Source organism: Homarus americanus, unplaced genomic scaffold (genome assembly GCF_018991925.1).
Source record: "Homarus americanus isolate GMGI-L3 unplaced genomic scaffold, GMGI_Hamer_2.0 scaffold57980, whole genome shotgun sequence".
Taxonomy (NCBI): domain Eukaryota; kingdom Metazoa; phylum Arthropoda; class Malacostraca; order Decapoda; family Nephropidae; genus Homarus; species Homarus americanus.
The window spans coordinates 14,252,500-14,280,429 of NW_024716703.1; the positions used below are offsets into that span (position 1 = coordinate 14,252,500).

Below are 27,930 nucleotides of genomic sequence, written 5' to 3' on the forward strand. Positions count from 1 at the left end.
TACAGTGAACAAGTAAATGATAATGAAATTTATATATACTCTGTACTGTACAATGTTGCATAAAATGTATGGATTTCACATTCAAACACTTAAAATAATGGGAACTATGTACAATGTGGCACAACCTTGGTCTCAAATTCATTAAACAAAATATTTTGTAACAATCAATAATAATATTGATCATAACACAATGGAAGACAAATCTTTAGGAACAATCAGGTTATAATCTTTAAAACTGGATTGAAGTGCAACATCAGCAGAATTTAGTTACACTTTTGTACAGTGTTGTTGAAGGACCTGATATGGATAAGAAAAAAAATCTTGACTAGTTTAAAGTTACAAGGATCTGATTTTCATGGAGTCACTCTCTACAAAATTGAGATTCCAATTATTAATTTTTTTATAATTTTTGCCACTTATCAGCTTACTAGCCATTTGGGCAGTTGGTCTATCCAAGGCCGGATTCAGGAGTGGGCAAAGTGGGCAGCTGCCCAGGGGCTTCCACAATCTGGGGGCCTCCACATGTGCGGTAGTAACTATATCAGGGCTGGTCGACTTGAAACCACAAAAATGACCCAGTCATGTCTCACTTTTGTGTGTGTGTGTGTGTGTGTGTGTGTGTGTGTGTGTGTGTGAATTTGTACACTATCAATAAATATACAGTTAATTAAAAATTTCTCAATGTTCTAATTTCCTCAATATAACTGCATATGGCTTCAAAATTCTCCAAAGAAGTGTTCAAATTTCAAAATTTTCCCGGGGGGCTTACAGCGCCCCCCGGAACTCCCAGATGTTTAGGCTCGCTTCACTCGCCACCCCACCCTCTTGGGTAGTTATAATGAGGGGGGCCTCCACAAAGAGGCTGCCCATGGGCCTCCACAGGTCTAAATCCGGCACTGGGTCTATCCTCAAGTATCCAGTGTTACTACAGGTGGAAACCGGGGACTGGGGAACCTGTGATGTTTGGTAGGTTCACACAAGATAACACCTTTCCCATGTATGTCCGGGCCGATGCTCAACCCTTGACATGTTACCAGTGTACCACCTCTTTTAGAACGAAGTACAGTACATTTTGGGCACATACAATCATAGTAAAAATTTCTTAACATTTTTCATTCAGCAAATATGTTTATTCAAAATAATTATGTAGTACTGTACCTTCAAACATGATTGCATCAACAACTAAGAAACAGTAATTACTTAAATATAAGGCATGGTAAAACAAAACTGGACACACTGCACCAGTCATACTATTAGAAAGTTATTCTACTGTGTATCCCTAATTACAGTAAAAATTTACTAACACTCGGATATTTGGCAGTAATATTCACTGCACAGTATTGTATACTGTAATGTTTAACAATTATACACACACACACACACAACCACTAACACACTTGCACTAACTTTTAAAATTATCTTTGTTAGTCACACCTGATACTATTTGAATTTAGCCTCTTGGATTGTGTAAACTGACAAAACAGCAATTCAGAGATGGTCATGGTCAAGGAGAAATCATCACTACCTGTATAAGGCAGCTGCCCTCCTTCACCAGTCAGAGGAGGGGTGGGCCTGAAAGCTATGCTTTACAAGTCCAAATTCCAATCAGTATTTGTAAGAGTGTAATATGTGGTGATTTCATCACACGCCTCTGGTCGAGAAGCTCTTGTGAAAGTCAACTGGAAAAACAGCTGCTGTCCAGTTCCTTACTCCACATCGCTCCACCACTATGGCAGACTGGTGATGAAAACTTATGCTCTTCTCAATAATTAATAAGAATTATCCATGCTACCCTGAAGCATTATGGAAATATTATTGTATTGTATAACCTTCATGGTATATAAAACAAGATGGGCAGGTACTGTATAGTACAACGATGATCACTGCAAGCAGTGGCGCTCCATGGTATAGCTGGATTGGAGGTGAAGTGTGGTGGGGTCTGATGCATGGTCCTGGTGTAATGTCAGTTTGATGACTGTCTTCACCTCTTGTCGGGGGTCAGCAACCATTTGTGCTAACCTATAACAAAGAACAAACTGTCATCACATGCTAACTTTGTTGTTCAGTATGTCATGGTTGAAGACTATTTATGACTCTTGGTATCATTAGATATACAGTACATACTGTTTAGTGTACAGTATAATGATTATAACAAGCATATTTTTATATCAAATTTTTTTTAAATCTCACATACTGTATAAAGCATTTTACAACAGCCATAAAATTATGGTACAATATAGATACACAATCTGGATGACTACAGCCACTCTGAAACAGTGTTGTGACGGCACCGAGTGAGAGCTCTTTCAAGACCAGATTTGACCAACACTGGAGCAGGTTCAGGTACAGTCAGCCAAAGATGCACCGACCCCACCCTGGATCTCGTGCTTGCAATTTAACCTGGCAATACTTGGTAAAGGAAGGCTGTATGTAAAGATGATTGTGATTGGTGGATCTATTTTTGGCTGTATCACTGTCAGGATAAATATTAAACAATCCAAAGGTAGAATTATTATAATAATAAGCTATTCATTGTTATTTAAGATCATAAGAAGTTTCCAAATGTTCTTATATTTGCTTAAATAATGAAGAAAATATATTAATGAATTGGCAACTAACTACAACGAGGAACGAGGACTGCCACAAGATTCTCAGATCAAATTTTCTTCATTATTTAAGCAAATATAAGAACATTTGGAAACTTCTTATGATCTTAAATAACAATGAATAGCTTATTATTATAATAATTCTACCTTTGGATTGTTTAATATTTATCCTGACAGTGATACAGCCGAAAATAGATCCACCAATCACAATCACCTTTACATACAGCCTTCCTTTACCAAATATTGCCAGGTAAAATTACGAGCACGAGATGCAGGGTGGGGTCGGCGCATCTTTGGCTGACTGTACATTCAGGAGCCAGTTGATGCCCAGTACTTGTCAACAGTGTGTAACAGAGACGTGACCGATCGCTCAAGCGGCTAACGAGCCGATCAGTGGTGAAGAGGATAAAAGAAAAAGAATTCCCATATTATCCATAAATTTATCTCACCGTTTGGAAGAGTGTCCGTCACTGAGGTAGAGCTCGACCAGAGCACTGTGGAGTCCATGTGGGCGGTCAGAACACTGTCTGAGGACATCATGGGCTGCCCTGAAAAGTCGATACTTTATATCAGCTAATGTTGTAGAGCAATATTATCACTATCTCAATAACCCTTTATCTTCGAAAACAATTTAATCCAAAATAAAGAAACTTTTTCAGTTAACCCTGCAGTAAAGATTTCACGTTATTCAGAAATCACACTACAGTATGTACTCCATATATCTGAGTAGTGTTTTACCATATGAAGCACAAAACATATGGACAAATACCGAGATATATGAACTAGAGCAGAAACTAGACTTATTAAAGTTTCTTGATACTAAACAACAAGGTATTTTTTTTTCATCTTATTTCATGTGCTTTAATACACACCTAGGGGTTAAAAATAGTCATTTATGAAAGTGCTGTGGGTCCCAGAGGTCAGATGGCCTGTTAATGCTGTGTAGATACAGAACATTGTATAGTAGGCATTTATTACACAAGAAGGCAGTATGACAAACACTGTAATGCAGTGTTGGGTGAGGGAGGTGAAACGTCAGATGAAAGAAACGGGGTGTGTCCATTTCGTCACCACATTTTTTACCCCTTTCGTCACCCGTTTTACCCGTTTTGACACCCGTTTTACCCATTTCGTCACCGCGTGCATTCCCATCACCATTTCAAGGGCAATACATTCCAGAAAATTCTTACATAATTAATACATCAATATATACATGAAAATTTCACTAAATTTGCCAAAATAACTGTTGCTTGGGATAGAAAATAATCGAAACACCTAGTTTACAAAATTGCATTACGAAATTATGTTTTGGCATAGCAATACAATGGATCATGCAAGCATCTCACTAAGACAATTTACTAAAGCCGAAAATAAAAAAAAATAAAAACGTCATTACTCATGCAAGCATCTCACTTAAACAATTTATTAAAGACAAAACTAAATGTAAGATTGTACCATCGTACGATATGTTTTCCCATGTTGAGAAGGGGGCTTGTCTTTGGCAGCGCCCGGTTGCCAGTCTCCAGCTGACGCTGTTAGAATAAAGTCTATAAAGAACGTGGTCTATGACTCCAACCTCTCACATGGCGCACAGTGAGTAGGATATGTCGGGGCCCGACACGCCATTACAGCCCTGACAAGAACGCTGACATGGCCCCTACACGTCCACGATTCTCGACGCCCTCAAGGGGACGCCAGGGCTTCTCTACACCGGCCGGGAACACCACGCGCGCCCAGCAGCAGGCCATGAGTGCATTGATGGCTCAGATGGCGTCTCTAGGTGCTGGCGGTGGTCATGCTTCTATGCCGGTCATGAAGCCCTCAGCAGCTGTCGCTCCAGAGAAGTGTGAGGCAGAAATGCCAGCAGCTGCGTTTAGGACATGGAGGCGGTCCATGGAGTCATGGGTGCTGTTGAACGGGTGGCCACAACTGGTGGCCACACTCCACATTCGCCTGAACTGCGTCCCCGCACTCCAAAGGATGATTGACTCGAGATACCCCAGCAGTCAGTGGGAGCAGCTCTCGCCCAAAGAAGCCCTGGATGCCATCAGTGGAATGGTTCTTCAATCTTCAAACCAAGCTGTGAAATGGAACGAGTTTTTCAACAGCAAACAAGGTGAAGAGGAGCCCATGAAAAGGTATTTTCAACGATGCTTCTCAGAGGCAGTGGAGTGTGAATTTAAATGTCCCACCTGTGATAACGACCTCTCTGAGTACATGCTATTACGTAAAGTTATGGTGGGCCTGAGTAACCCAGTGTTGAAAAGGGAAATTTTCCAGGGGTACTCTAGTTATAATAGTGTTGAAGTGCTTAGAAACAAATGCATGTTATTTGAGGCAGCAGTGAGAAATGCTGGTGTATTGTGTCGTACGTCTGGCCAGGCAGTGGTGGGAACAGCCGCGGAGGCAGTGGCGGTTGGTGATGACGTCACCGGTGAGTCTGAGGTAGCTGCCGCCCGACCTCGACACCCCAGTCGCGTGCACTGTGGTAACTGCGGCGTGTCACATGCCTCTGGTAAAAGTAACTGCCCTGCAAGTGGGGCTACATGTCGCAATTGCTGTAAGGTTGGTCACTTCAAAAGGTGTTGTAGGAGTAAGTCAGCCCTAAGTGCTCCTGTGGATGTGTCAGGCGCTGTTACAGTGGCAACAGCCCAGCTATCCCGCCACCCCAGGTTACAAGTGTTCGTGTCCCAGGCCGGGGGCAATTCCCCCGCCACCCCTGTGCTGGCTGTAGCCGACACGGGTGCTATGGTGTGTGTGGCAGGCGCATCCCTGCTCCGGGACATCGGTTTGTGTCCGGGGCAACTTCGGGCCCGTAATGGCTCCAGGGAGGTCTACTTCGTGCAGACAGCCAAGGCCCTCTATCTGTCATTGGAGGCCTGCAAGTGCCTCAACTTGGTGCCTGTCGACTTCCCGCTCCATAGACGTGCTGTGGCTGCCGTGGGCGATGGAGGGGAGCGGCACACTGCCGACGATCTACCTCCGAACCGTTTACCTGAGAGCAGCCGTTTCCCGCCGAGGCCAGTTGAGATACCCTTGCCTCCTTTGGAGGAGAATGTGGCCAGGCTGGAGGCATGGCTACTCACGCACTTTTCGTCTACCGCATTCAACACCAGCAGGTCCCCACTGCCAGTCATGACTGGTCCCCCTCACCGTATCCACCTGACGCCCGGCACGACCCCCTACCCGCTCCCGTTCCGAAACACTGGGAAGCGGAGGTGAAGGCCCAGTTGGAGGAGGACGTCAGGAGAGGCGTCATCCAGCCAGTGCCTGCTGGTGAGGCTACGGAGTGGTGCGCCAGGATGGTCGTGGTGGTCAAGAAAAACGGTCAGCCCAGGCGCACTGTGGACTTCCAACGCCTCAATGCAAGCTGTCTGAGGGAGACGCACCACACACCTGCACCATTTGACATGGTGTCTGGGGTGCCAGTGCACTCGTTCAAAACCGTCGCCGACGCCTTTTGGGGATTTCATCAAGTGGAGTTGGAGGAGGAGAGTAGACGCCTGACCACATTCATCACGCCGTGGGGACGTTTTCGATACTGCAGGACGCCCATGGGACATTGCTCAGCGTCAGATGCTTACACCAAGAGGTTTGACGACGCTATTCAGGATGTGCCCCGCAAGTACAAGTGCGTGGATGACACTCTCCTCTATGACTCCAGTGTGAAGGGGGCGTTCTGGCACACTTACGATTTTCTGGAGACCTGCGCTCGCACAGGTATCACGCTGAAACCAGAAAAGTTCTTGTTCTGCAGGAGAGAAGCTGAGTTTGTGGGTTTCCTCCTGGGGTGGGACCTGTACCAGCCCACTGCCCAACGTCTGTCAGCCATCAAGGACTTCCCCATGCCGGATCAGCCATCAATCACTGACATCAAGTCCTGGCATGGCCTGGTTAATCAGTTGGCTCCCTTCCTTGCCACTGCACCTGTGATGGAGCCCTTCCGTGAGCTCCTCAAGAAGCCAGTGAGCAAGCAGGTGTATTGGGACGACCAGCTGCGGCTCAAGTTTCGCCAGGCCCAGGACACCATCTGTCAGTTGGCCAGAGACGGCTTGGTGTACTACGACAAATCCAGGCCTATGGCAGCTGTCACTGATTGGAGCAGGGAGGGCATCGGCTTTGTCGTCCTGCAACAATACTGTGCCTGTGCCTCTCCAGAGACGCCCTTCTGCTGCAGAGGAGGGTGGCGGTTGGCTCTGTGTGGTAGCCGACATCTGAGCACGGCCGAGGCCGGTTATGCTGCAGTAGAAGGGGAGGCCCTGGCTGTGGTGTGGTGCCTGCGCAAGGCCAGGCTGTTCCTCCTTGGCTGCCCGAACCTCATTCTGGTGACGGACCACCGCCCCTTAGTTGGCTTGCTAGGGGACAGAGCCTTCACGGATGTGGCGAATCCTCGCCAGTTCAGGCTCAAGGAGAAGACCCTGCAGTACCGATTCACGGTCAAATACTTGCCAGGGAAGCGGAACTGTGCAGCTGACGCCCTATCCCGCTTCCCCTCCCTCAGGGCGGCGCCTGATGCGGAGGACATGGACCAAGAGGAGGACCTGTGCGCTGCAGTGTGTGCAGTCACAATCGCAGCACTGGATCAGGATGGGTGCATCACTATGGACGAAGACACAGTATGCAAAGCGGCGGCGGACGACCCAGTGTACCAGATTCTAGTGTCGAGGGTGCTGGCGGGCGACTGGCACCCCCACAAGTCACAGGAGGTGGCCTGTCTGCGCCCGTACTTCTCGGTGAGGGACAGGTTGGCTGTGGTCAGGGGTTTGGTCACCTACACCTTTGACCAGGGCTGCGTGCGCCTTGTCATCCCCGACTCCCTCCGCCACCGGGTCGCCATTAACCTGCATGTGGGGCACCAGGGCCTCGACTCAATGCTCAGGCGGGCCAGGCAGTCTGTCTATTGGCCTGGCATGGAGGGTGACCTGCAGTATCATCGGTCCCGGTGTGCTGCTTGCGAGACCCACGCCCCTTCCCAGCCTCCGGAGTCGTTGGTTCTGACCCCAGCGCCAGACTATCCCTTTCAACAAGTGGTGGCCGATTTGTTCCACCTGCAGGGCCGCACGTACCTAGCATATGCTGACCGACTGACAGGTTGGCTGGAGATCGCCCACTTCCCCAACGAGGCCACCTCTGGAAAAATCATCGCCAGTCTGCGGGCCTACTTCACGAGGTGGGGGGTACCTGAGCAGATCTCCACAGATGGAGGTACCAACCTTGCCAGCCTTGAGATGACAGATTTCCTCAAGTCATGGGGGGTCGAGGTGCGCCTCTCGTCGGCCCACTTCCCCCAGTCCAATGGCAGGGCAGAGGCTGGGGTCAAGGCTGCCAAGAGGCTCCTCAGGGATAACACTGGGCCCGGGGGTAGCCTGGACTGCGATAGGACATCCCAGGCCCTCCTCCAGTACCTGAACACGCCTCTGCGGGGGGTGAACAAGTCGCCCGCCCAACTTGCCACCGGCCGCCAGCTCCGTGACGGCGTTCCCGTGGCCAGACAGCACTATAATGTGGACCAGCACTGGCGGCGGGCACTTCGTATGAGGGAGGTGCGCTTGGCCGAAACACAGGATGGGGTCCTGTCGCGGAGGGAGGTATCCCGCCAGCTGGCTCCCCTAGTCGTGGGCACGCAGGTGCGTGTGCAGGACGCAGCTACCAGGCTCTGGGACAGGACAGGCATAGTGGTGGAAGCCCGCCCTCACAGGCAGTATGCCGTCAGGTTGGGTGGCAGTGGCAGGGTGTCCATCCGCAACAGACGCCACCTGCGAAACGGCTCCACACCTGTGCCTACTACTCCGGTGGTGCACCAAGCTGTGCCTCCTGGCCCCCCTTCTGCTGTGCCCTCCATACCCGCGCCCTCCTCCGCACCCACGGCCCCTCCCCAGTCGAGCGCGGCCAGGCCCAGGAGAGGCCGTAGGCCTCCGGGCTGGTTGACGGACTACGTGGTGTAGTGTATGTGATGTAAAATCAGTTTAGAGGTTTTTTTTCTTTTTTGTTTTTTTCCTTTGTTTGACTCGTTTTTCCTGCATTATTGTTGTTTTTATGAATGCATTGTTTTCCTTTTGTTAGTTCAAATGTGCATTGTCATTTCCTTTTAACTTGGGGGGGAGATGTAAGATTGTACCATCGTACGATATGTTTTCCCATGTTGAGATGGGGGCTTGTCTTTGGCAGCGCCCGGTTGCCAGTCTCCAGCTGACGCTGTTAGAATAAAGTCTATAAAGAACGTGGTCTATGACTCCAACCTCTCACACTAAACAAAAATAAAAACATTTTCAATTCGCCTGCAATCCTCTCACTTAAACAATAAGTGAAAGACTAAAATTTAAATAAAATATTTTTTTTTAATACAGTACTCATGTAAGCTTGGAAGAAGACTGATTTTTTTTTTTTTAGGAAATTAGAGGTGATATTTTTTCTTTATATTCATCCCACAGCTTCCAGGGACGAACTTGTTTGTCATGATTTGCTTATCTAGTGCACGATTTTAGTTTGTGCTCAGCACTAGTAATTGCAAATCAACCAAGGTGGTGAAGAAGAAATTACCTTCATTTGTTTTGTATTTTGTTTATTTACCAATGTTTTAATCGTTTTCTTTATTAAATAATTAATATTCATGTAAAATAATAGCAATATTCTTTGGTAAGTTGTATGGATACACCCCATTTCGTCACCAATCCGGTTTGTCACCAACCCGGTTCGTCACCAAAACCCCATTTCATCAATATCAAATCCCTTTCGTCACCACTAACAGTCGATGGTATTAGTAACAAATTGTAAGTTATTATTTTACACGAATAGAAATTACACATGTATACAGACGTATTGTGTTATTATTATACATGAATATTAATTATTACCGTAATAAAGAAAACGATTAAAATCATTGGTAAATAAACAAAATATGGAACAAATGAAGAATTGTTGTATTGTCATTAGACATGAATATTATTTTTTTAAGAAAATGATTAAACATTAGTACAGTATAAACAAAATACAGAACATATGAAGAATTGTTGTTATTATACATGAATATTAATTATTTAATAAAACAAGATTAAATAATGCTATATAAACAAAATACAGAAAAAAATTAAGGTGATTTGGCACAGCGCGTAAACCCCCGAGCAGCAAAAAACAATCTCGCCCATACCTCCTTGTCCCTCTGCTTCACAGAGAAGCCTCAATGTTGCTGAGCACAAGCTAAAATCGAGCACAAGAAAAGCAAATCATGACAAACAACTCCGTCTCTGGTAGCTGTGGGACGAATATGAAGAAAAAAATATCACCACTTCCAATTACCTACAAAATTCTCATTGTGTTCTGCCAAGCTTGCAAGCATAAATTTTAGTCTTTCACATATTGTTTAAGTGAGATGATTGCAAGCGCATTAACAATGTTTTTGTTTGTTGTTTTCGTTTTTAATAAATTGTCTTAGTGGTTTTTTTTTCTATCCCAAGCAACAGTTATTTTCGTGTATATAATGATTATTGTTTAAGTGAAATGATTGCAGGCGTATTAACAATGTTTTTATTTTATATTTTCGTCTTTAGCAAAGTTTCTTAGTGTTTTTTTATTATTTTCTGTCCCAGGTAACAGTTATTTTCGTGTATATATTGATGGGAGAGAACGCGGTAACGAAACGGGTTGGTGACGAAATGGGCATACCCCGTTTGTACACATGTGTAATTTCTAATTTGTTATAATTGTTTTCTTTATTAGATTTATATTCATGTATAATAATAATAATAATTCTCGAGTCGTCTCCATACTTGTGTAATTTCTATTCGTGTAAAATAATAACTTACAATTTATCACTCTAATACCAGCGACTAACGGTCTTAGTGGTGACGAAACGAATTTGATAGTGGTGACGAACCGTGTTAGTGACGAAATGGGGTGTATCCAAAGAAACAATAGTCTTAGGTGAGGACGTTGATACACACACACACGTCTTGTTGGGTAAAGGCGGGGAGAAGCAAAACATATTGTTGAGTATAAGAGAGGTGAGACACAACAGTGATGATTGAGAAAGATGAGACAGCGGTATAAGGTGAGGGAAATGAGGCACACGACATAAAAGTAAAACGCAACAGTGTTGGGTGAGAAAGCAGACACTAAGGTAAGGGAAGTGAGACACAATGTTTGTTGGGTGAGACACTACAATAAAAGGTGGGGAAAGTGACACACACAATACTGGGTACTACTATAGCGAGCGGTCTACAAAGATATATTTAGTCAAACCTAACCTAAACACACATCTTGTAGACTGCACGCTATCGTAGCACCCAATACTGCTGGGTGAGGAAGATGAGATAACCAACGAAGTACTGGGTAAGAGAAGTGAGATTCAAACAGCACACTGTTGGGAGAGGGAACCATGGCACACGACACTATTTAGTATGAGAAGTGAGGTTTTCATATGGTAATGTTTGCTGAGACTCACCTGTGGAGAGTGTTGCGGGGCACAAGGAAGGCGTCGTAGGTGAGGTAGCGCTCCACCCCGCGGTACAACACGCTATTTAGTTTGCGCATCACCAGTTTTGCCTCCGCACTTTCTGCATCCTCTGTAACACAACAAATATTTATATACTTTTACTTCTAAAAAAAACAACAACACAAACAACTATATAAATTTATTATCAACAAAAATATCAACGGAGCCGAGATTATTTTGTGTATATACTCGTATCCGTATACAGGCTGTAGACTGTACATAAGAACATAAAGAATGGAGGAAACTGCAGCGGGCCTATTGGCCCATACTGGGCAGTCCCGTTTACACCCAACCCTTATTGCTCATATAAGCATCCAACCTATGTTTGAAGCTATTCAGCGTATTCGAGTTGATGATGATATTTGGTAACTTGTTCCATTCATCCACTACTCTGTTTCCAAACCAGTGTTTTCCTATTTCGGGCCTAAATCTAAATTTGTCTAATTTAAAACCATTGTTACGAGTTCGCTCCTGGTTGGATAGTTTGAGCACCTTTGTAATGTCCCCTTTGTTTAGCCCTGACTTCCATTTATACACCTCTATCAGGTCGCCCCTCGCTCTACGTCTCTCGAGGGAGTGCAAATTAAGATGCTTTAACCTGTCTCTATACTCAAGGTTCCTAATGCCTGGGATTAGTCTTGTCATTCTCCTCTGAATTCTTTCCAAGGATTCTATATCCATTCTGTAATACAGTGACCAGAACTGAAATGCGTAATCCAGGTGTGGTCACACAAGCACAAGATACAGTTTTAGGATGACCTCGCTAGTCTTGTAACTAACACTCCTTTGTATGAACCCAAGTACTTTAAAAGCCTTGTTACGAGCAAAACACATTGTTTACTTGGCTTAAGATTCCTACTTATCATTACTCCTAAATCTCTCTCGCAGTCGGATTTCTCTATGGCATCGTTGTTCATCTGGTATCTGGTTTCCCTGTTTACATCTCCTATACTGAGCACTTTACATTTGTCCACGTTGAATTTCATCTGCCATTTTTCAGACCATTTGAAGAATTTGTTTAGATCTTCCTGTAGTTTTGCAGAGTCCTCACCAGATTTAATAACACGTCCTATTTTAGTGTCATCAGCAAATTTACTTATGTTGCTGTCTATGCCAATATCTATGTCGTTTATGTATATAATAAATAATAATGGTCCAAGTACTGAGCCCTGGGGAACTCCACTAGCGACGTTGCTCCAATGGGACTTAGTGCAGTTAATGCTCACTCACTGTTTCCTGTCCTGTAACCATGCCCTAATCCATTTAAGGATATTACCTTTGACACCATGTGCTTCTACCTTTCTAATTAGTCTTTCGTGGGGACTCTGTCGAAGGCTTTGCTAAAGTCGAGATATACCACATCATAATTGTGCCCTTTGTCCACCGATTCGAAAACTGATGAAAAGAATGTTAATAGATTAGTTAGACATGAATGCCCGCTTGTGAAGCCGTTGGGAATCATTGATCAACTTGTGCTTCTCCAGGTGGTTTCGAATAGAGTTTGAAATGATTGATTCAAGTAATTTGCCTACTATTGATGTTAGGCTGATTGGGCGGTAGTTAGAGGATAGTGATCTATTCCCCTTCTTGAAAATCGGTATTACATTCGCTATCCTCCAGGATTTTGGTACTACACCTGTTTTTAAGGACATGTTAAACAACTTTGCTAAGGGCATACTAAGCTCTTCCTTACATTCCTTTAATACTCTGGCAAATATCTCATCGGGACCAGGTGATTTATTAGGCTTTAGTTTATCTATTTGCTTACTAACATCGCTTCTAGTCACTACTATCTCGCTTAATTTGTTTTCTTCACTATCTCTGAATAGAGTCGGTGCCTCGGGTATCATGTTTACATTTTCGGTGGTGAAAACTGTTGAAAAATATCTATTCAAATTATTGCTCATTTCTCTGTCGTTGTCAGTGAGCTCGCCGGTATCTGACCGTATTGGTCCAATCTTTTCTCGTGTTTTAGTTTGATACATTTGGTAGAATGCTTTGGGGTTTGTCTTTGCCTCCCTTGCTATCCTTACCTCATTATTCCTCTTGTCTTTCCTTATCTCGGTTTTAACCCTACTCGCCAATACCTTATAATAATCCTGGAGGTAAATTTCGCCATGATTTATCCTTCTACCTATAGCCTTCCTTTGGCCAATGATGTTCTTTAAATAATTATTTATCCTTTTAGGGTCATTGTTGTCTGATCTGAGTTTTTTGTATGGTATGTTCTGCCTTTGTGCATTAAGTAACTCATTATTTAAATTGTCGTGGAACTCGGCTATCTCAGATCTCGTTATCAGGTCGGTGTCATCTGTCAGGTTCACGCCCAAGCGTGACACCCCTTCACTCAGCTGCCTCTTTAAACTGTCAAAGTTTGCCCTTCTGAAATCTGGTACTTTAGTGGAATTTTCCTTGCGTCTGCCCTGAAAACCTAACTGGAATCTAATTTCTTTGTGATCGCTGTTTGCAAGTTTGTTCCCTACCTCGACATTGCTAGTGAGGTTTTCTCTGTTCGACAGAACTAAATCGAGTATATTACTACCCTGGGTGGGTTCGGTTATATGTTGACTTAGGAAACAGTCCTGGATCGTTTCGAGAAAATCTTCTGATTCTGGGTTACCCGTAAGGTCAGTCCAATCTATTTGGCCAAGGTTAAAGTCGCCTACTATACAGACTTTGTTGTGTATGGAAGTCCTGTGCATTTCATCCCAGATAAGTCTCTCATTGATTCTATCAAGATTGGGAGGTCTATATGTTACTTCTGTGATTAATTTTTCCCTACCGTCGATTAATTCTATCCAAATTGTTTCTGTATTCCGGTCAGTTTTTATTTCCTTATTTATTTCACACTTCAGATTATCTCTGACATAGATTGCTACTCCGCCTCCTTTCCTGGTCTGCCTATCGGTATGGAACAATTGTAACCCGCAATTTGGTATTCGATCGGCAACTCACGTGAGTCTAGGTTGATCCATGTTTCAGTGAATGCTATTATGTCGATTTTTTCGGTACATACTAAGGCCCTTATATCATCCATTTTGTTTCTCATACTTCTACTGTTCGCGTAGTAGACATTTAAGTTAGTCGTGTTCTGAGTCCTCCCTTTACCGTGTTTAGGTTTAAACTCCCTGTCTGCTTTACTTTTGTCGTCATTCCTAACACTATTTCCCTGTAATCTTTCACTTTGTTTACCCGCTCCCACTGCAGTCTCCTCCACCCCTGTGCCCTTCGATATCTTTTGAACTGCCGATTCGATATCTTTTGAACTGTAGTAGGTGCATAGCCTACCTGCTATCAAGTCTCCCATTTTATTTCCCATTTCCGAACTTTACCTTCCCCCTACACCTTCTTGCATCTTCAGAGCACACCACTCTCTTCTCCCCACCTCAACTGTATAAGCTTGTGTACACTTGTGTCATCTGGTTAACCTACACTTTGGTAATATAAGAGATAAGGCTAAAGAAAAGTTGATAAGGAGGGCGATAAGTTATGGCACCAAGTAGTGGCTCTCTAACATAAACAAGTAACATGAGATTAGTGAATTAAAAAAAATGCTTTGAATTAACATTCGATGTTACTGTGTTCAGCAGCTAGGGCTTTAAGGGCATATACTAGATTAGTAATTACACTAGTCGTAAGTCTTGCAACTTATGACACGAGAATTGGGGCTGTCATTCCCTAAGAGTATTACACTAGTCATAAGTCTTGTAACTTACAACACAAGAATTGGGACTCATTTTCTGAGAGTGCGGTGGTTGAGTGGATACAGTGCTCGCCTCCTTTTCCAGGTGTTGGTGGTTCGATTACCGAGCATCCCAGTTCACCTAGCTATAAATGGGTACCTAAGTTTACAATTTGAGGAAGTGAAGGCAGTACCGGCCACGCTGCCCCCTTGTAGTGCTGTATTCACACCCACTATCGGGCACTTGTGCCTCTGAGACCCACTGTCATCCTAAGAGGATATGTCTTGCTTGTGTTTACAGAACCAGAGCTTTTTCGGGATTATTCAGAAATTTAATAACCAATTATTTAATTGCTGAGCATTATAACTAATTATAAGTTAGCTAGGTTGTTATTTTAGTGGTGACAAGTTATTGAAATCAGAGCGTATACTTGTGAAATCGTTTTAATTAACTTGTATGTAGTCAATTTGACCAAGAACAGCTTACAAAAACATGAGACTGAAATGTTTCCACTTGTGTCCCTACGCCAGCAGCATCGCATCTTAGAACCAGCGGTCGGTCACCTATACAAGTACTAACCAAACCCAACGTTGCTTTATTAGCTTCCCTGGTCGGACAAGAAGCGGGTTTTCCAACGTGGTACTTCTGTTATTATTGCATATTCAGTGTGTAAAAATACATAATTCCCAAATTACGCTTCCCTTTTCCGGAACTGTGTAGGATTCACAGAATGCACAGATTTGTAATATTTTCGTACCATAACAGATTCCAGTACTTCACTTCCCTGCTTCCTCTGTCATAAAATATCGAGGAAACAGCACCTTAAAATGCATCATAATTTTCATTACCTCTCTAGATATTCCGTTCCAAGCAATTTTACCCCAGAGAAAAAAAAAGCCCATTCTGGCTCTAAGCAGCGCAGCTCCCAGACCTCTGCCCGGCTATTAACACTACCAGGTTAAAAACTACGAGGACACATTCACCAACAATGTCTACACATTAATACATAAACATGCAATTAGTATTTCGAGGTTTTGGAAAAATTAATTAATAAAATGTCAGTACAAAAGAGTAATGCATTTCTTGGCAGAAAAGTAATGAGAACATGTACTTTTAAACAATATACGACAACAAAATGGGAAGATTAGCGTGGCGAACTAAATAACGCATTATGTAATGTATTATGAAGTGTGGTTCCAGGCGGTGAACGCGAGTAAGCAACTTGTACCCGTGGACCCATGGTAGGTTGACTTGGCAACTCGCCTCACACTTTGACGCAGTCAGAGTGTGGTGGCCCTGGTATCTACTCACTTGGCCACACGCCAGGCATCCTCACACACAAACAAATACTGGTAAACAACTTTTAATTATAAATAGTGGTGATGAAATTTTAGTATTGAACTCATGCCAATATTTCTTCTATACATGAATTTACTGCAAGATTTCAGATGACGTCTTAATAACACGGGTACATGATGGCACAAGGCTCGCCTACTTATAATATTATAATATCGTACATAGATCTTTATCACTAGCGCTAACAATCACCATCAAATTCACACACACACACACACACACACACACACACACACACACACACACACACACACACACACAGGCTGTATAAAATGTCCTTCGCAGCTTAAAACATCACTTTGGTTATCCACATAATCACACACAGTAAGCGGACTATGAAATCATGGTCGAACTGCAATGACTACACTTGAATACATATGCCATTTCTGCAGTATTTTGCTATGAGAAAGCTACTTGTAATAAAATTTGTAGGTACAATTCTCTAAATAACTTGACCAGCTTATTCCTGATTGTGTCACTTTATGTTGAATTAATAAAACAATAAACAAAAGCAGTAGCAAAGAATGGGTGGTTGGAATAAAATTTATAATGTGAATGTATGGTATCATTATTATACAGTAGTTCTGGACATACAGTATATTGATAAGTAGTGTCTTTTTATGGAACTGGCGTTCAAGATTAGTCTGAAATAATTAAAGCAGATTTTAAGAGCCCTTGTTAGGCAAAATTCATACATTTTTCCTGTTTTCGTGACAAAATTCTAAACCAATTTAATTCTTTTATATCAGTTTTCAGAGTAGCCAAATGTGTGTCACCAAGGGTCACCCCCCCACCACCCACTTCCCCTCAGCTCAATAGCCCGGGATTTCTGTTGATATTAATTTTATGTTACAGTATTATTATTTACTACATGACCATGAGGTATGGCGACCTAGTGGATGCAGCACTCGAATCTCGACTCCAGTCCCGAAATTCACTGGTTCAATCCCGTAGCACTGCTAATCCACCCTGCTGTAAATGGGCACCATATTTTTACAGTTGGGGGAAAAAAAGAAAGCTCAGTTTACAGTGTGATGTTTAGGACCCACTTTCACTAATTGACCATTTACCAAAAAAAATGAAAAAATTAAAAAAAAATTAAAAAATTAAAAAAAATTGAAATAGGTGAATACTATGTCCGGCCAGGAAAAGATGACTGGAAAAAAAAGTTATATACAATAATATTTATTATTAAAGGTAAAACATGCTGGTAGTGCGCTGCACGCAGGGGTATGACTAATCTGTTCTACGTCATTTGTTTGAAGCATCATCAGGCTGCTGCGTCTTCCTCTGCCTTGACATTAGTGGGAGCGTTACGTACCAGATGTCTCTGGACGAGTTGACGGTTTTGGGTAAACACAAGATATACACTCTGCCACGTTTGTAGAGTGATACGGTATATATAATTTGTAATTAAAGTTTAAAGTCCTGCTATAATAGTCGAGATAAGTTTATTTCTCTAGAAACAGGGCCGTCATTTGCAATGACGTCACTAGTTTCAAACTCATCGCTGCAGTCGGAGGTAGTAGAAAGGAGGGCCTCTTTAGACCCCAAATGCCACGTTCAGGTAATTTTTAAGGTTGTTTTTTTATGGTCTAAGGACCTAAGTCATGGACATTTCGTAACTTCGTAAGTGAAGAAATGTGCCGTGGAGAGCAGCTTCAAACATACGGGTTGGGTGGATATATGAGCGATAGGGGTTGGGTGGATATATGAGCGATAGGGGTTGGGTGGATACATGAGCGATAGGGGTTGGGTGGATACATGAGCGATAGGGGTTGGGTGGATATATGAGCGATAGGGGTTGGGTGGATATATGAGCGATAGGGGTTGGGTGGATACGATGAGCGATAGGGGTTGGGTGGATATATGAGCGATAGGGGTTGGGTGGATACATGAGCGATAGGGGTTGGGTGGATACGAGCGATAGGGGTTGGGTGGATATATGAGCGATAGGGGTTGGGTGGATATATGAGCGATAGGGGTTGGGTGGATATATGAGCGATAGGGGTTGGGTGGATATATGAGCGCGATAGGGGTTGGGTGGATACGAGCGATAGGGTTGGGTGGATATATGAGCGATAGGGGTTGGGTGGATATATGAGCGATAGGGGTTGGGTGGATACATGAGCGATAGGGGTTGGGTGGATATATGAGCGATAGGGGTTGGGTGGATATATGAGCGATAGGGGTTGGGTGGATATATGAGCGATAGGGGTTGGGTGAATATGAGCGATAGGGGTTGGGTGTAAATGGGACTGCCCAGTATGGGCCAAGAGGCCAGCTGAAGTTTCCTCAATTCTTATGTTCTTTTGGACATAAAAAAAAACCCATGTTCACACCAGCTCAGCTGTCGTGCATACTCTTACGTCTTACCTGGTAAACCTTCTCTTTTTTTTTACATTGCACTGTTTTTAAAAAATGTAGGAATAAAAAAAACAAAAATACCTATTTATCGAACATGCATGTCAGTTGTAATATCGTACCTGTAGTGAAATTAATAATAATAATGATGAATACCATTACTATAGTACAGATGCGGAAATATATTCCTACACCCCCTGTGGTAACCTGTGACTCCAAACAGCCAACCTATATGACCTATAGCAAATCAGTCGTTACACGACCTATATCCATTCATTCATAAATAGTGATACTACTTCGACGGTGCCGTTTGAAGACACGGGTTACCACGATGGAGTGTAAAAACACAATTCCGCAACTGTACACGTCAGCGGCCAGTGACTCAGCTGAAACCTAACTAAATGAATAAATCAATAAACAAAATACAAATAACTCGACTTATTATCTCTAGGCCGTGAACAAAGAATAGCTTTCTGTTGACATATAAAAATGCATTTAACGTTTACATATAAATACACAAAGAAAATCGACAACAAAAGGAACACTTGAGTGAGCTCGATGTCACGAGTTGTATTTCCGTCTGGTGGCACGAACGTCATGGAATGTTCCCCACATCCACCTGGAGAATAACGCCCAATCCCGACTAACTTTTAAGTTCCATTCCGTCTTCTCTATTCACGTCAATATACAGAGTACGGCATATACATTTAACACTTCTAGCGTTTCATAGTTCAATTAAAAATATGTAATGTCCCTTCAATCGTGATACTTGATGCCTGATGCTACTACTTAGTGCATACTGGAATGGAATTTTTCCTGAGCATATTAAGCTCAATTAAACTCTTAGAAAATATATAATATGTAAATGATATATAAATTTATATTTTTAACCGTATCGTTATCAATAGTCACACCTGCTACAATACGTAAACAAATTCTATCAATCATACACGTCTGGCAACAAGACTCGTACGGAATTTTCCACTCTCTATACGTTTAGGACCTTGGGGTTGCAGTTATACGTTGTACTGAATTGATAATTGGTGAACAGTTAAATTTCTTGTTATATATAACAATTCTATCAATTACAATGTTAAAGTGATCTTCACTTCTTCCCTTAAATTTGAGATATGTGGTTTCTCTAAATAAATTACCAGTGGTGTGTGGCAGTAATCTCACCACCCTGGTCTATCCTTTTATAAACAACGCAAAGTATTTAAGAAATTTTAAAACAACTTCATATCTGGAATGAAGAATATTTAGAATTAAATTGTTATCTTTACCATTTACTTATGCCTTGTGACAACGCAGTTCATTAATCTTATAACACTAATGCCTGCTTTATGTTATGGCAACACCTTGTGCACCCGAACTGCATAAATGTATGATGGGTGATAATTGCCAGCAACAGAATTTACAGGATGAACTAAACACATCCTTATTTGATATGTGTACAACATTCAAATTTTATACTGCATAATTAACTATCAACGTCATCCGAGAATATGTACGGAAATTCTTTCAAACTCAATACAGCATCTACACTCTGCAAGTCTACAGTGTATGTATACAAACGGTATCGTTAAGTTTATCTTGAGTAAATTGTATTACGATTCGCTTTCACCATAATTATTTAGCTTAGGAAAGGAAATTCATTTTACTGGCTGGTTAAATTCTTTTCCAATGTTTGATGCCTTGGGTGTGCAACTGTGGCCCATGGGAGCGGTAGTGCACGTGATTCATGACAACTAGACAGTGTAACAAACTCATGGTCCTGTCTCACCTCATCCATTCTAATGTTACATCAATTTAAATAGTGTAAAACTGCTTAAGCTTAGAGATCTACCTCAATTCCACATTTAGAAGACAGGGTCAGTTGGTTGTAATAAGGTACTGTATATGATTATTCCTCCTGTGTACTAACTCAACTAATATTGGAACAGGATAAAGGATAGGAGTTAAATTATGCTCCATAAGTTCCAAACGAAGAAATTTGAACAACCAAAATAACTTATAAAATAGTACCGCCAACTTTCTCGTTGAGGGTGAGTTGGATTGACTGGGTTTGGTTTTTTGATTAGGTTGATTTAATATTTTGCCCTACATCCGTATGCGTGAGGTTCTGTTAATAGCTCAATCATACTGCTTTCTTATTTCTAATGACTTATCACACTAACTGCTAATAGACAGCAAGACACAAAGATACTGTACGTGAAGAGGAAGAGGAAGGGGAAAGGAGTGAGGGTATCTTTGTGATGAGTGCCCCCCTGGTGGTGCGGCAGAGTGAGCACTGAGCAAGGCTAGCTAGCTGGCGCTGTGTCATACGTGCTGGTGAGGACCTTCCGATACTTCAAGGTTAGCATACACTCGTACGTCCTCTCTCTTTACACACACACACACACACACACGTGAGGCCCCTCATAACACCATCTGTGAGGGAATTACTACACCACGTGAGGCCCCTCATAACACCATCTGTGAGGGAACTACTACACCACGTGAGGTCCCTCCTAACACCATCTGGGAGGGAGTTACTACACTACGTGTTTGCTGTTCAACACCTACAATAATCTGAATGTTCACTGTATGTTCCTTTACCTTTCTCTAATGAAGGCTTTTGTTAAACCACCAATGTATGTAATAAGTCATTTATGTCCAATGTATATTTTCAGCCTTCGGACTGCAGAACTTTTTCAATAAACCGTTAATTATTATTATTATTATTATTATTACTACACTACACCCCAGTTAGTGATAGGTAATGTAGGTTTATCGACTGGACCTATAAATCTTTTTAATGCAGCTTATTCAGTGACCTCTGTAAATGGGTTTAACATACGAATCTCTCTGAACCTAATCTTAATTCCCATTACCTTAATCTAAATTCCCGACGCCCATAGCAGGCTACTTTCAGCTCCTGCAATAGTTAGATTTGGTTAGCTACAGGACTGTTAATGGATGATGTTTAAATGATTTGTATTAAAGGAGGAAAGGCAACTATATTACAATATTTTGGGTTAGTTAACATGTAATATTTGTTTCTCCGGGTGTGGAAATAATAATTAAGGCGTGGGAGGATGATGATGTTTTATTCGCCATTTTTAACCCGAAAAGACACTGACTCTAAACACACCACCCACTCTTGTTACAGAAACATTAAATAATCGTATTAAAAATATTTTTTTATGAATGTAGCAGTTTCCCAGAACTCCTAGGTCAGCCTACCAGTGATCGAATATTTATATATCAATAATATCTGAACGCATATAGGGGAATTAAGTGTGTGTCTATATTAAGAGGTTGGGGCAACCTCTTAATATAGACACACACTTGTGCCCCGAATTTATTTACAAACTAGTGTTCTTGCCAAGAATGTTCTCAACTCAAATACATAAACATGTATAATAGATAGCTTTTCGTTTTTTTTATAATCAAAAAATAAATCACGTACAATTCTATTCATATGAAGAAGGGATACTGGTTGGGAAGCAAATATTGAGAAGGGACATACGTGAGTATCTCCAAACAAAATTATAATCCAAGACGGCTAAGCCGGGGTGTTGCGAGCACTTTACAAGATTTCAATTGAACCAATTTTGTATTTATTTGTTTATTGATTTTTGTTTTTAATTTATTTTGTTTAAGGGAAGGGGGGTGGGTGCGTTCGCACATATCTACCCCTCTCCCCTGTGCACTGGCCTATGGTCGGACCATGCGGGGGTCTTTCAAACCAAAGATTTGTATGTGCCCATTCCTCGTAACCATCTTTGTTAATTTAAGCTGTACCACAATACCAATATCCAAGACCAACATTAATATTACACTTAGCACCAGTCTAAATTAAAGTGTATGATTTTTCTCATAAATATCACATACATGTATATCTTACTTTTGTCTGGTAACTTTGTCTTAAACGAGCGCATATTCTCGAAGTATATTTTATTGCATTTATTATATTATTTTGTGACGTTATATTTTTTGGATTTAAGTCAAACATCTAGTGCAATCTTCCTTCCGCACTGAACACCAGAACCTCCTTATTATCAGCGACAGAACTTCTGCGCTAATGAGACTTAAATAGTCCTCTCCCTCCTTCCCTGCTGCCCAGCACAATCTAGTCATCTCTGGTTAGAGCAGGGGTTCTCAACCAGGGGGGAATTTCCCCCCTCAGGTTTTCAGGGGGGGGGGTGAAACTGATACTAATATGGAAAAAATAAAGGATTTTCAGTATTATATGCATATTATTTGGAATGCACTTTTTGAGGCAGACAATCTTGGAAAGGAGGGGGGAATGACATTCTGACATATGGTGAAAGGGGTGCATGGGGCAAACAAGGTTGAGAACCACTGGGTTAGAGCGTATAACATCCGTGTCTAACACAGGTAAATACGCAGGTTGTACGTATCCCTGTCTAGATGTTGTGGGTTACTCAATACTCAAGTTACGGCGCCGCCCGGTCGCATCTCACTCCCCTGCTCTCACCACAAAAGGGAGTTGGGAGGACTGGGGTAATTATAACTACACCAAATAATACCTTGCTCGAGGTTCTTTATTCAAAGACAATTCCACCGAAACTACGTTGGTCTGACAGTAATATTTTCTGTTGCTAAGATCTATGGGCTAAATGGCGCTTCGACTCATGGAATCGGTGTAAAAGAAAGTAAATAAATAAATAAAAAACGTAAGAACAATTCTTTGTGGAAAATTTCCACCATTGTACATGCGCTGGGTTATTCTGTTGCTTTCCGACTTCTCTAGATACTTCTACACCTTCCATCGGCCTACGGGAGTATCTAGGAGGGCCCAGTCTCTTATTGATGGATGAAATTTCGTTTTGTAGAACCTCTAACTACCAAATCTCTCTCTCTCTCTCTCTCTCTCTCTCTCTCTCTCTCTCTCTCTCTCTCTCTCTCTCCTCTCTCTCACACACACACACACATACATACATATATATATATAACCCTGACTAGCACTAGAATTCCCTGTCACAGTGATTTCCCTCACATATAACCTCCATCGGTTCAAAACATCCCTCTTCAAATATCTTCAGCTTTTTGGCAAGGGGACACCTCTGTGAATATCATTAGACAACAACATTTGTCATATTTCTTCCTGGCATCATATTAATAAAAAAAATAGAAACTCAAAGAACGGTGTTTCATATGTTCAAACAAATACTGTACAGGTTAGTCACGCAATTTCGAAGTCAACTTATTGGTACTGTACTGGCAATGTTTATTCTTCTCTGGATAAAAGCAGTGCTAGAGACAGCTGTGTTTAACCTCGCGTACCAAACTAAATAGTAAAGAAAAACCAAATACCAAGGAGAAATTCAGACCTTTCTCAGAGGCCACACAAGATCGCCGTGATAAAATTTAGAATAATCTAGTACATATTCACATTCACGTTTTAGTATGACAATGTGTAAGATATTTTGCATACGTATAGCACTTCTCAGGACAACGACTCGCAACAAAAAACGAAATTTGGGGACAGTAATTCACATAGAAAAGGATTATAAAGCAAGTTGATTCCTTTGTTAAGCATAACACGAGATAACACAGTTTTTATCCATCTTTTATTCGTATTTAGGTTAAGGCATAATCTTTATTACTATCACCACATGGCAACCATTGTACATGTGATTCATTGTAAAATTTACACCAGTTATGCGAAACTACTTCTACCATATTACTGTAATCTGAACTATATTGGTGTTATTTAAACTAACTATAGACTTGGTGCATAATAACGAGTTTTTTTCTTGTGCTGCACCAATATCCTTCTTTACATGCTTTCCTGAGATATGCATAAGGATAAATGACTCCAAGACCATAGTGTCAATACCCCAATAGCCAAGGATTTGAACCCAGGACTTCTAGGTGGGAACTAGGAGTTCACCACTGCACTAGAGAAGCTAAACTAGACTTCGTTACAAAAAGCCTGCTCTTTTGTTTTTTTTACAGCAACGAGAGCCTCATTTGAGGTTAACCCAAACCACTTATGTAGTTCTGTAGCAACAATTTAAAGAATGTTACTGTAAAATTCGCACAACTGTTACAAAAAGTTTTTTCAGCCTATTACAACACTGCTATTGAGTGACGTCGCTACAGGTCACAAGACCATCTTCCTTGATATTTAAAAGTTATTGTCAAGTGTATGGACCTATTTAGAGTACGCGCTTAAAGGCATTAGTTTAAACAGAAATATGTATAAAAAACATGAGCACGAAAATAGTCATTACGAAGCATGCTGTAATGACTCATTATGCTTCCAAGTCTAGTGTTCATACCTGAAGCTGGCGAATACCCGCCCCACTCGAGGGTCACAGCTTCAGGTTGAAATATCCACAAGTTCAGAAAGCTTTTTTGGAGTGAAAGTTATGAACTCTTCGAACAATAGGTAAATAATACCGAACATTCTCAGTGCCAGATTTAGACCTGTGGAGGCCCATGGGCAGCCTCTTTGTGGAGGCCCCTCTTATTATAACTACCCAAGAGGGTGGGGTGGCGAGTGAAGCGAGCCTAAACATCTGGGAGTTCCGGGGGGCGCTGTAAGGCCCCCGGGAAAATTTTGAAATTTGAACACTTCTTTGGAGAATTTTGAAGCCATATGCAGTTATATTGAAGAAATTAGAACATTGAGAAATTTTTAATTAACTATATTTATTGAGTGTACACATTCCCAACACACACACGCACACACACACACACACACGTGAGACATGACTGGAGTCATTCATGTGGTTTCAAGTCGACCAGCCCTGATATAGCTACTACCGCACATGTCAAAAATTTTCAAGAGACTTCACAGAAAAGAATATATTATTAGTTATTACAGAGAGATGATTCTTTGCATTATTCATGAATTTCAAGGAGTAGCTAACCTAATTTCTATCACGCTTCTTGCTGAACATAGTTTTACGTGATGGAATAGATAAACATGAATTTTAAAGAATGAAAGTAAAAATAATCCAAATGAATAAACAAATAAATAAAATATTGTAATATGTGGAGGCCCCCAGATTGTGGAGGCCCCTGGGCAGCTGCCCACTTTGCCCACTCCTGAATCCGGCCCTGAACATTCTTCCAGGGTGTTGTGACGACGCCAAGTGCGAGCTCCTTAAAAGAAAAAGACCGGTCCGACTAATTGCCCAAATGTACCCAAGTGTAGCAAAATGTAGCCGCAATGAAGTCAAATAATGGTCATACATGAATAAATCGGACTGCTATTCACATCTAGACTGGTATTTGGTGTCACAAAGTCACAAAAAATTGGAAAATTTACTTTAATCTGAGTTAATAGATCGCGTGCGCATGCGGTCCGACTAATTACCCAAATGTACCCAAATGTAGTCGGAATGAAGTCAAATGATGGTCCTACAAGCGTAAATCGGGCTGTGAATCACTTCTCGATTATTATTTGGTGTCATAAAGTCACAAAAAATTGGTAAACTTAATTTAATCTGAGTTAGGTTAGGTTAGGTTAGGTACATGCACTCGATCTATTAACTCAGATTAAATTAAGTTTACCAATTTTTTGTGACTTCGTGACACCAAATAACAGTCGAGAAGTGATTGGTAGTCCGATTTATTCATGTAGAACCATTATTTGACTTCATTGCGGCTACATTTGGGTAATTACTCGCTCCCTTGGTACATGCACGCGATCTATTAACTCAGATTAAATTACGTTTTCCAATTTTTTTTTACTTTGTGACACCAAATACTAGTCGAGAAGTGATTGGCAGTCCGATTTATTCATGTAGGACCATTATTTGACTTCATTGCGGCTATATTTGGGTACATTTGGGTAATAAGTCGGACCCCCTTAAGACCACTTAACACTGGCGCAGGTAACAAGGGCGGATCCGGACCCCCCCCCCCTTTTCATCTCAAATTCCAATAATTTTTCTTTAATACAGTATTGTACTCAGGCGCTTTTGTAGAGTAAAAAGTAACTATTATTAACCTCAGAATATCTCCTAATATTAATTGCACATGACTTCAATATGGCCTCACAGTGCCCATTATATAGGTTAAATTATAAAAAAAAAATATGGGAAGGGGCTTACAGGGCGCCCCTAAAGACCCCCAGCTGGATGGGCTCGTTTTGCTCGCTATGATCCCCCCACCCAAAACTTCTTGGACCCTCTTTTGACGTTCCTGGATCCGCCCCTGGGTACAGATACATTCTGGTATCAGTACGATACAGTACTTGCCTACAGTGTGAAACAGAGATATGACCGACCGCCCAGCGGCTAACAGCGACGAAGAGGATAAAGTAAAGCTGGTGTAACAAATATGAGGTCTAGGATTGGCGGGAGAGTGCCGGATGGATATCCAATACCAACAAAAATGGTCAAGAAATCTGAACACCTGGTGATTATTAGTTTCAATAAAGAAGAGCCTTAATGAACCACGATAATCAGGATTTGGGGATACACGTTTGACATGGACACGTTACTTTGAAGTTTCACAATATGTACAGCACGTGCTGTACTTTCACTATAAAAAGAAAATTGGTATGAATATTCAAATCACATATACTCAAGTAAGAAGTGTAATCTTAGAACTGGTGAATATGGAGGTTAATTAATGGTCTTTGCTGTCAATGATTGCTGCTACTATACAACTATGGTCTACCAAGCTGGATATTTACACTGTTGCGTCTATTAACCTAACTTAAATTAATCTAATATACCTTAATCTATAATATACCTTAATCTATCTTAACCTAACCAATGCTAGTCTAAATGTCCCGGTAGACACAACTCCAGTTCGGTAGACCGCATACTATAGTAGCACCAAATGGCTTATCACTTTCACATATATTTTCCGATTCCAAGACAACCAATAATTGTCCTCACCTTCTTCTCTGATGGAGGAGAGAGACAATCGTGAATTCCTTGACACTGGTGGCATCTTGCGCAGCTGTAGTCGTCAGCGTCAGTAAAGTAGTTTCTGCGAGTATTTGTTAAAGCTCTTAAGCAAGAGCACTTACGTTCTGTAGCTCACTTGATTTCCGGCGTACGTTAAGAATATTATGAGTAATTCTTGTTGCAGTACTTAAATGGATTAGGAATGAAAAATATTTATATTTTCCTCAAGATATAAAAGTGGCAGCAAGTTTCTTGAGATGTTCTTCACAATAAAAATAACACAATTTGATCACTGTTGATATTAACCGATCAGAGCTGGGATCAGTAGACTACTACACTCACGTGCTGCTTGACGTATGTTTTGTATTCTCAAGCCTCCGAGGGACGCCAATGTACAATTGCCAGTTGAAATATTGAACTAATTAAAATACTATATAACGTTTATATTTATGTGTCGTTATAATTTAATAATAATACTGTATGATTTAAATTATCATTTATTTAACTTTAAAGTTATCAATCCATACACAATTGTAGAAATAATACGT

At 41.7% G+C, this 27,930-nt stretch overlaps 1 protein-coding gene across 1 annotated transcript; it reads right to left on the reverse strand.

Moving 5' to 3' along the window:
- Positions 1-791: 791 nt before the first annotated feature.
- Positions 792-27,726, reverse strand: LOC121858297. The gene is made up of 4 exons (XM_042354623.1): positions 27,371-27,726; positions 11,047-11,167; positions 3,056-3,154; positions 792-2,019 (listed from the first exon to the last, which is right to left on the reverse strand). Exons 1-4 carry the CDS (start codon positions 27,423-27,425, stop codon positions 1,881-1,883), a joined length of 414 nt encoding a protein of 137 aa, XP_042210557.1. The 5' UTR covers positions 27,426-27,726; the 3' UTR covers positions 792-1,880.
- Between the last annotated feature and the right edge of the window lie 204 nt (positions 27,727-27,930).

What these genes read in the sequence shown, in the direction of transcription:
- LOC121858297 (XM_042354623.1), bottom strand. Translation starts at nt 27,425, where the DNA reads ATGCCACCAGTGTCAAGGAATTCACGATTGTCTCTCTCCTCCATCAGA. An exon ending in CCCCGCAACACTCTCCACAG is followed by an intron (nt 3,155 to 11,046) that starts GTGAGTCTCAGC and finishes TCGACTTTTCAG; the next exon opens with GGCAGCCCATGATGTCCTCA. An exon ending in GACGGACACTCTTCCAAACG is followed by an intron (nt 2,020 to 3,055) that starts GTGAGATAAATT and finishes TCTTTGTTATAG; the next exon opens with GTTAGCACAAATGGTTGCTG.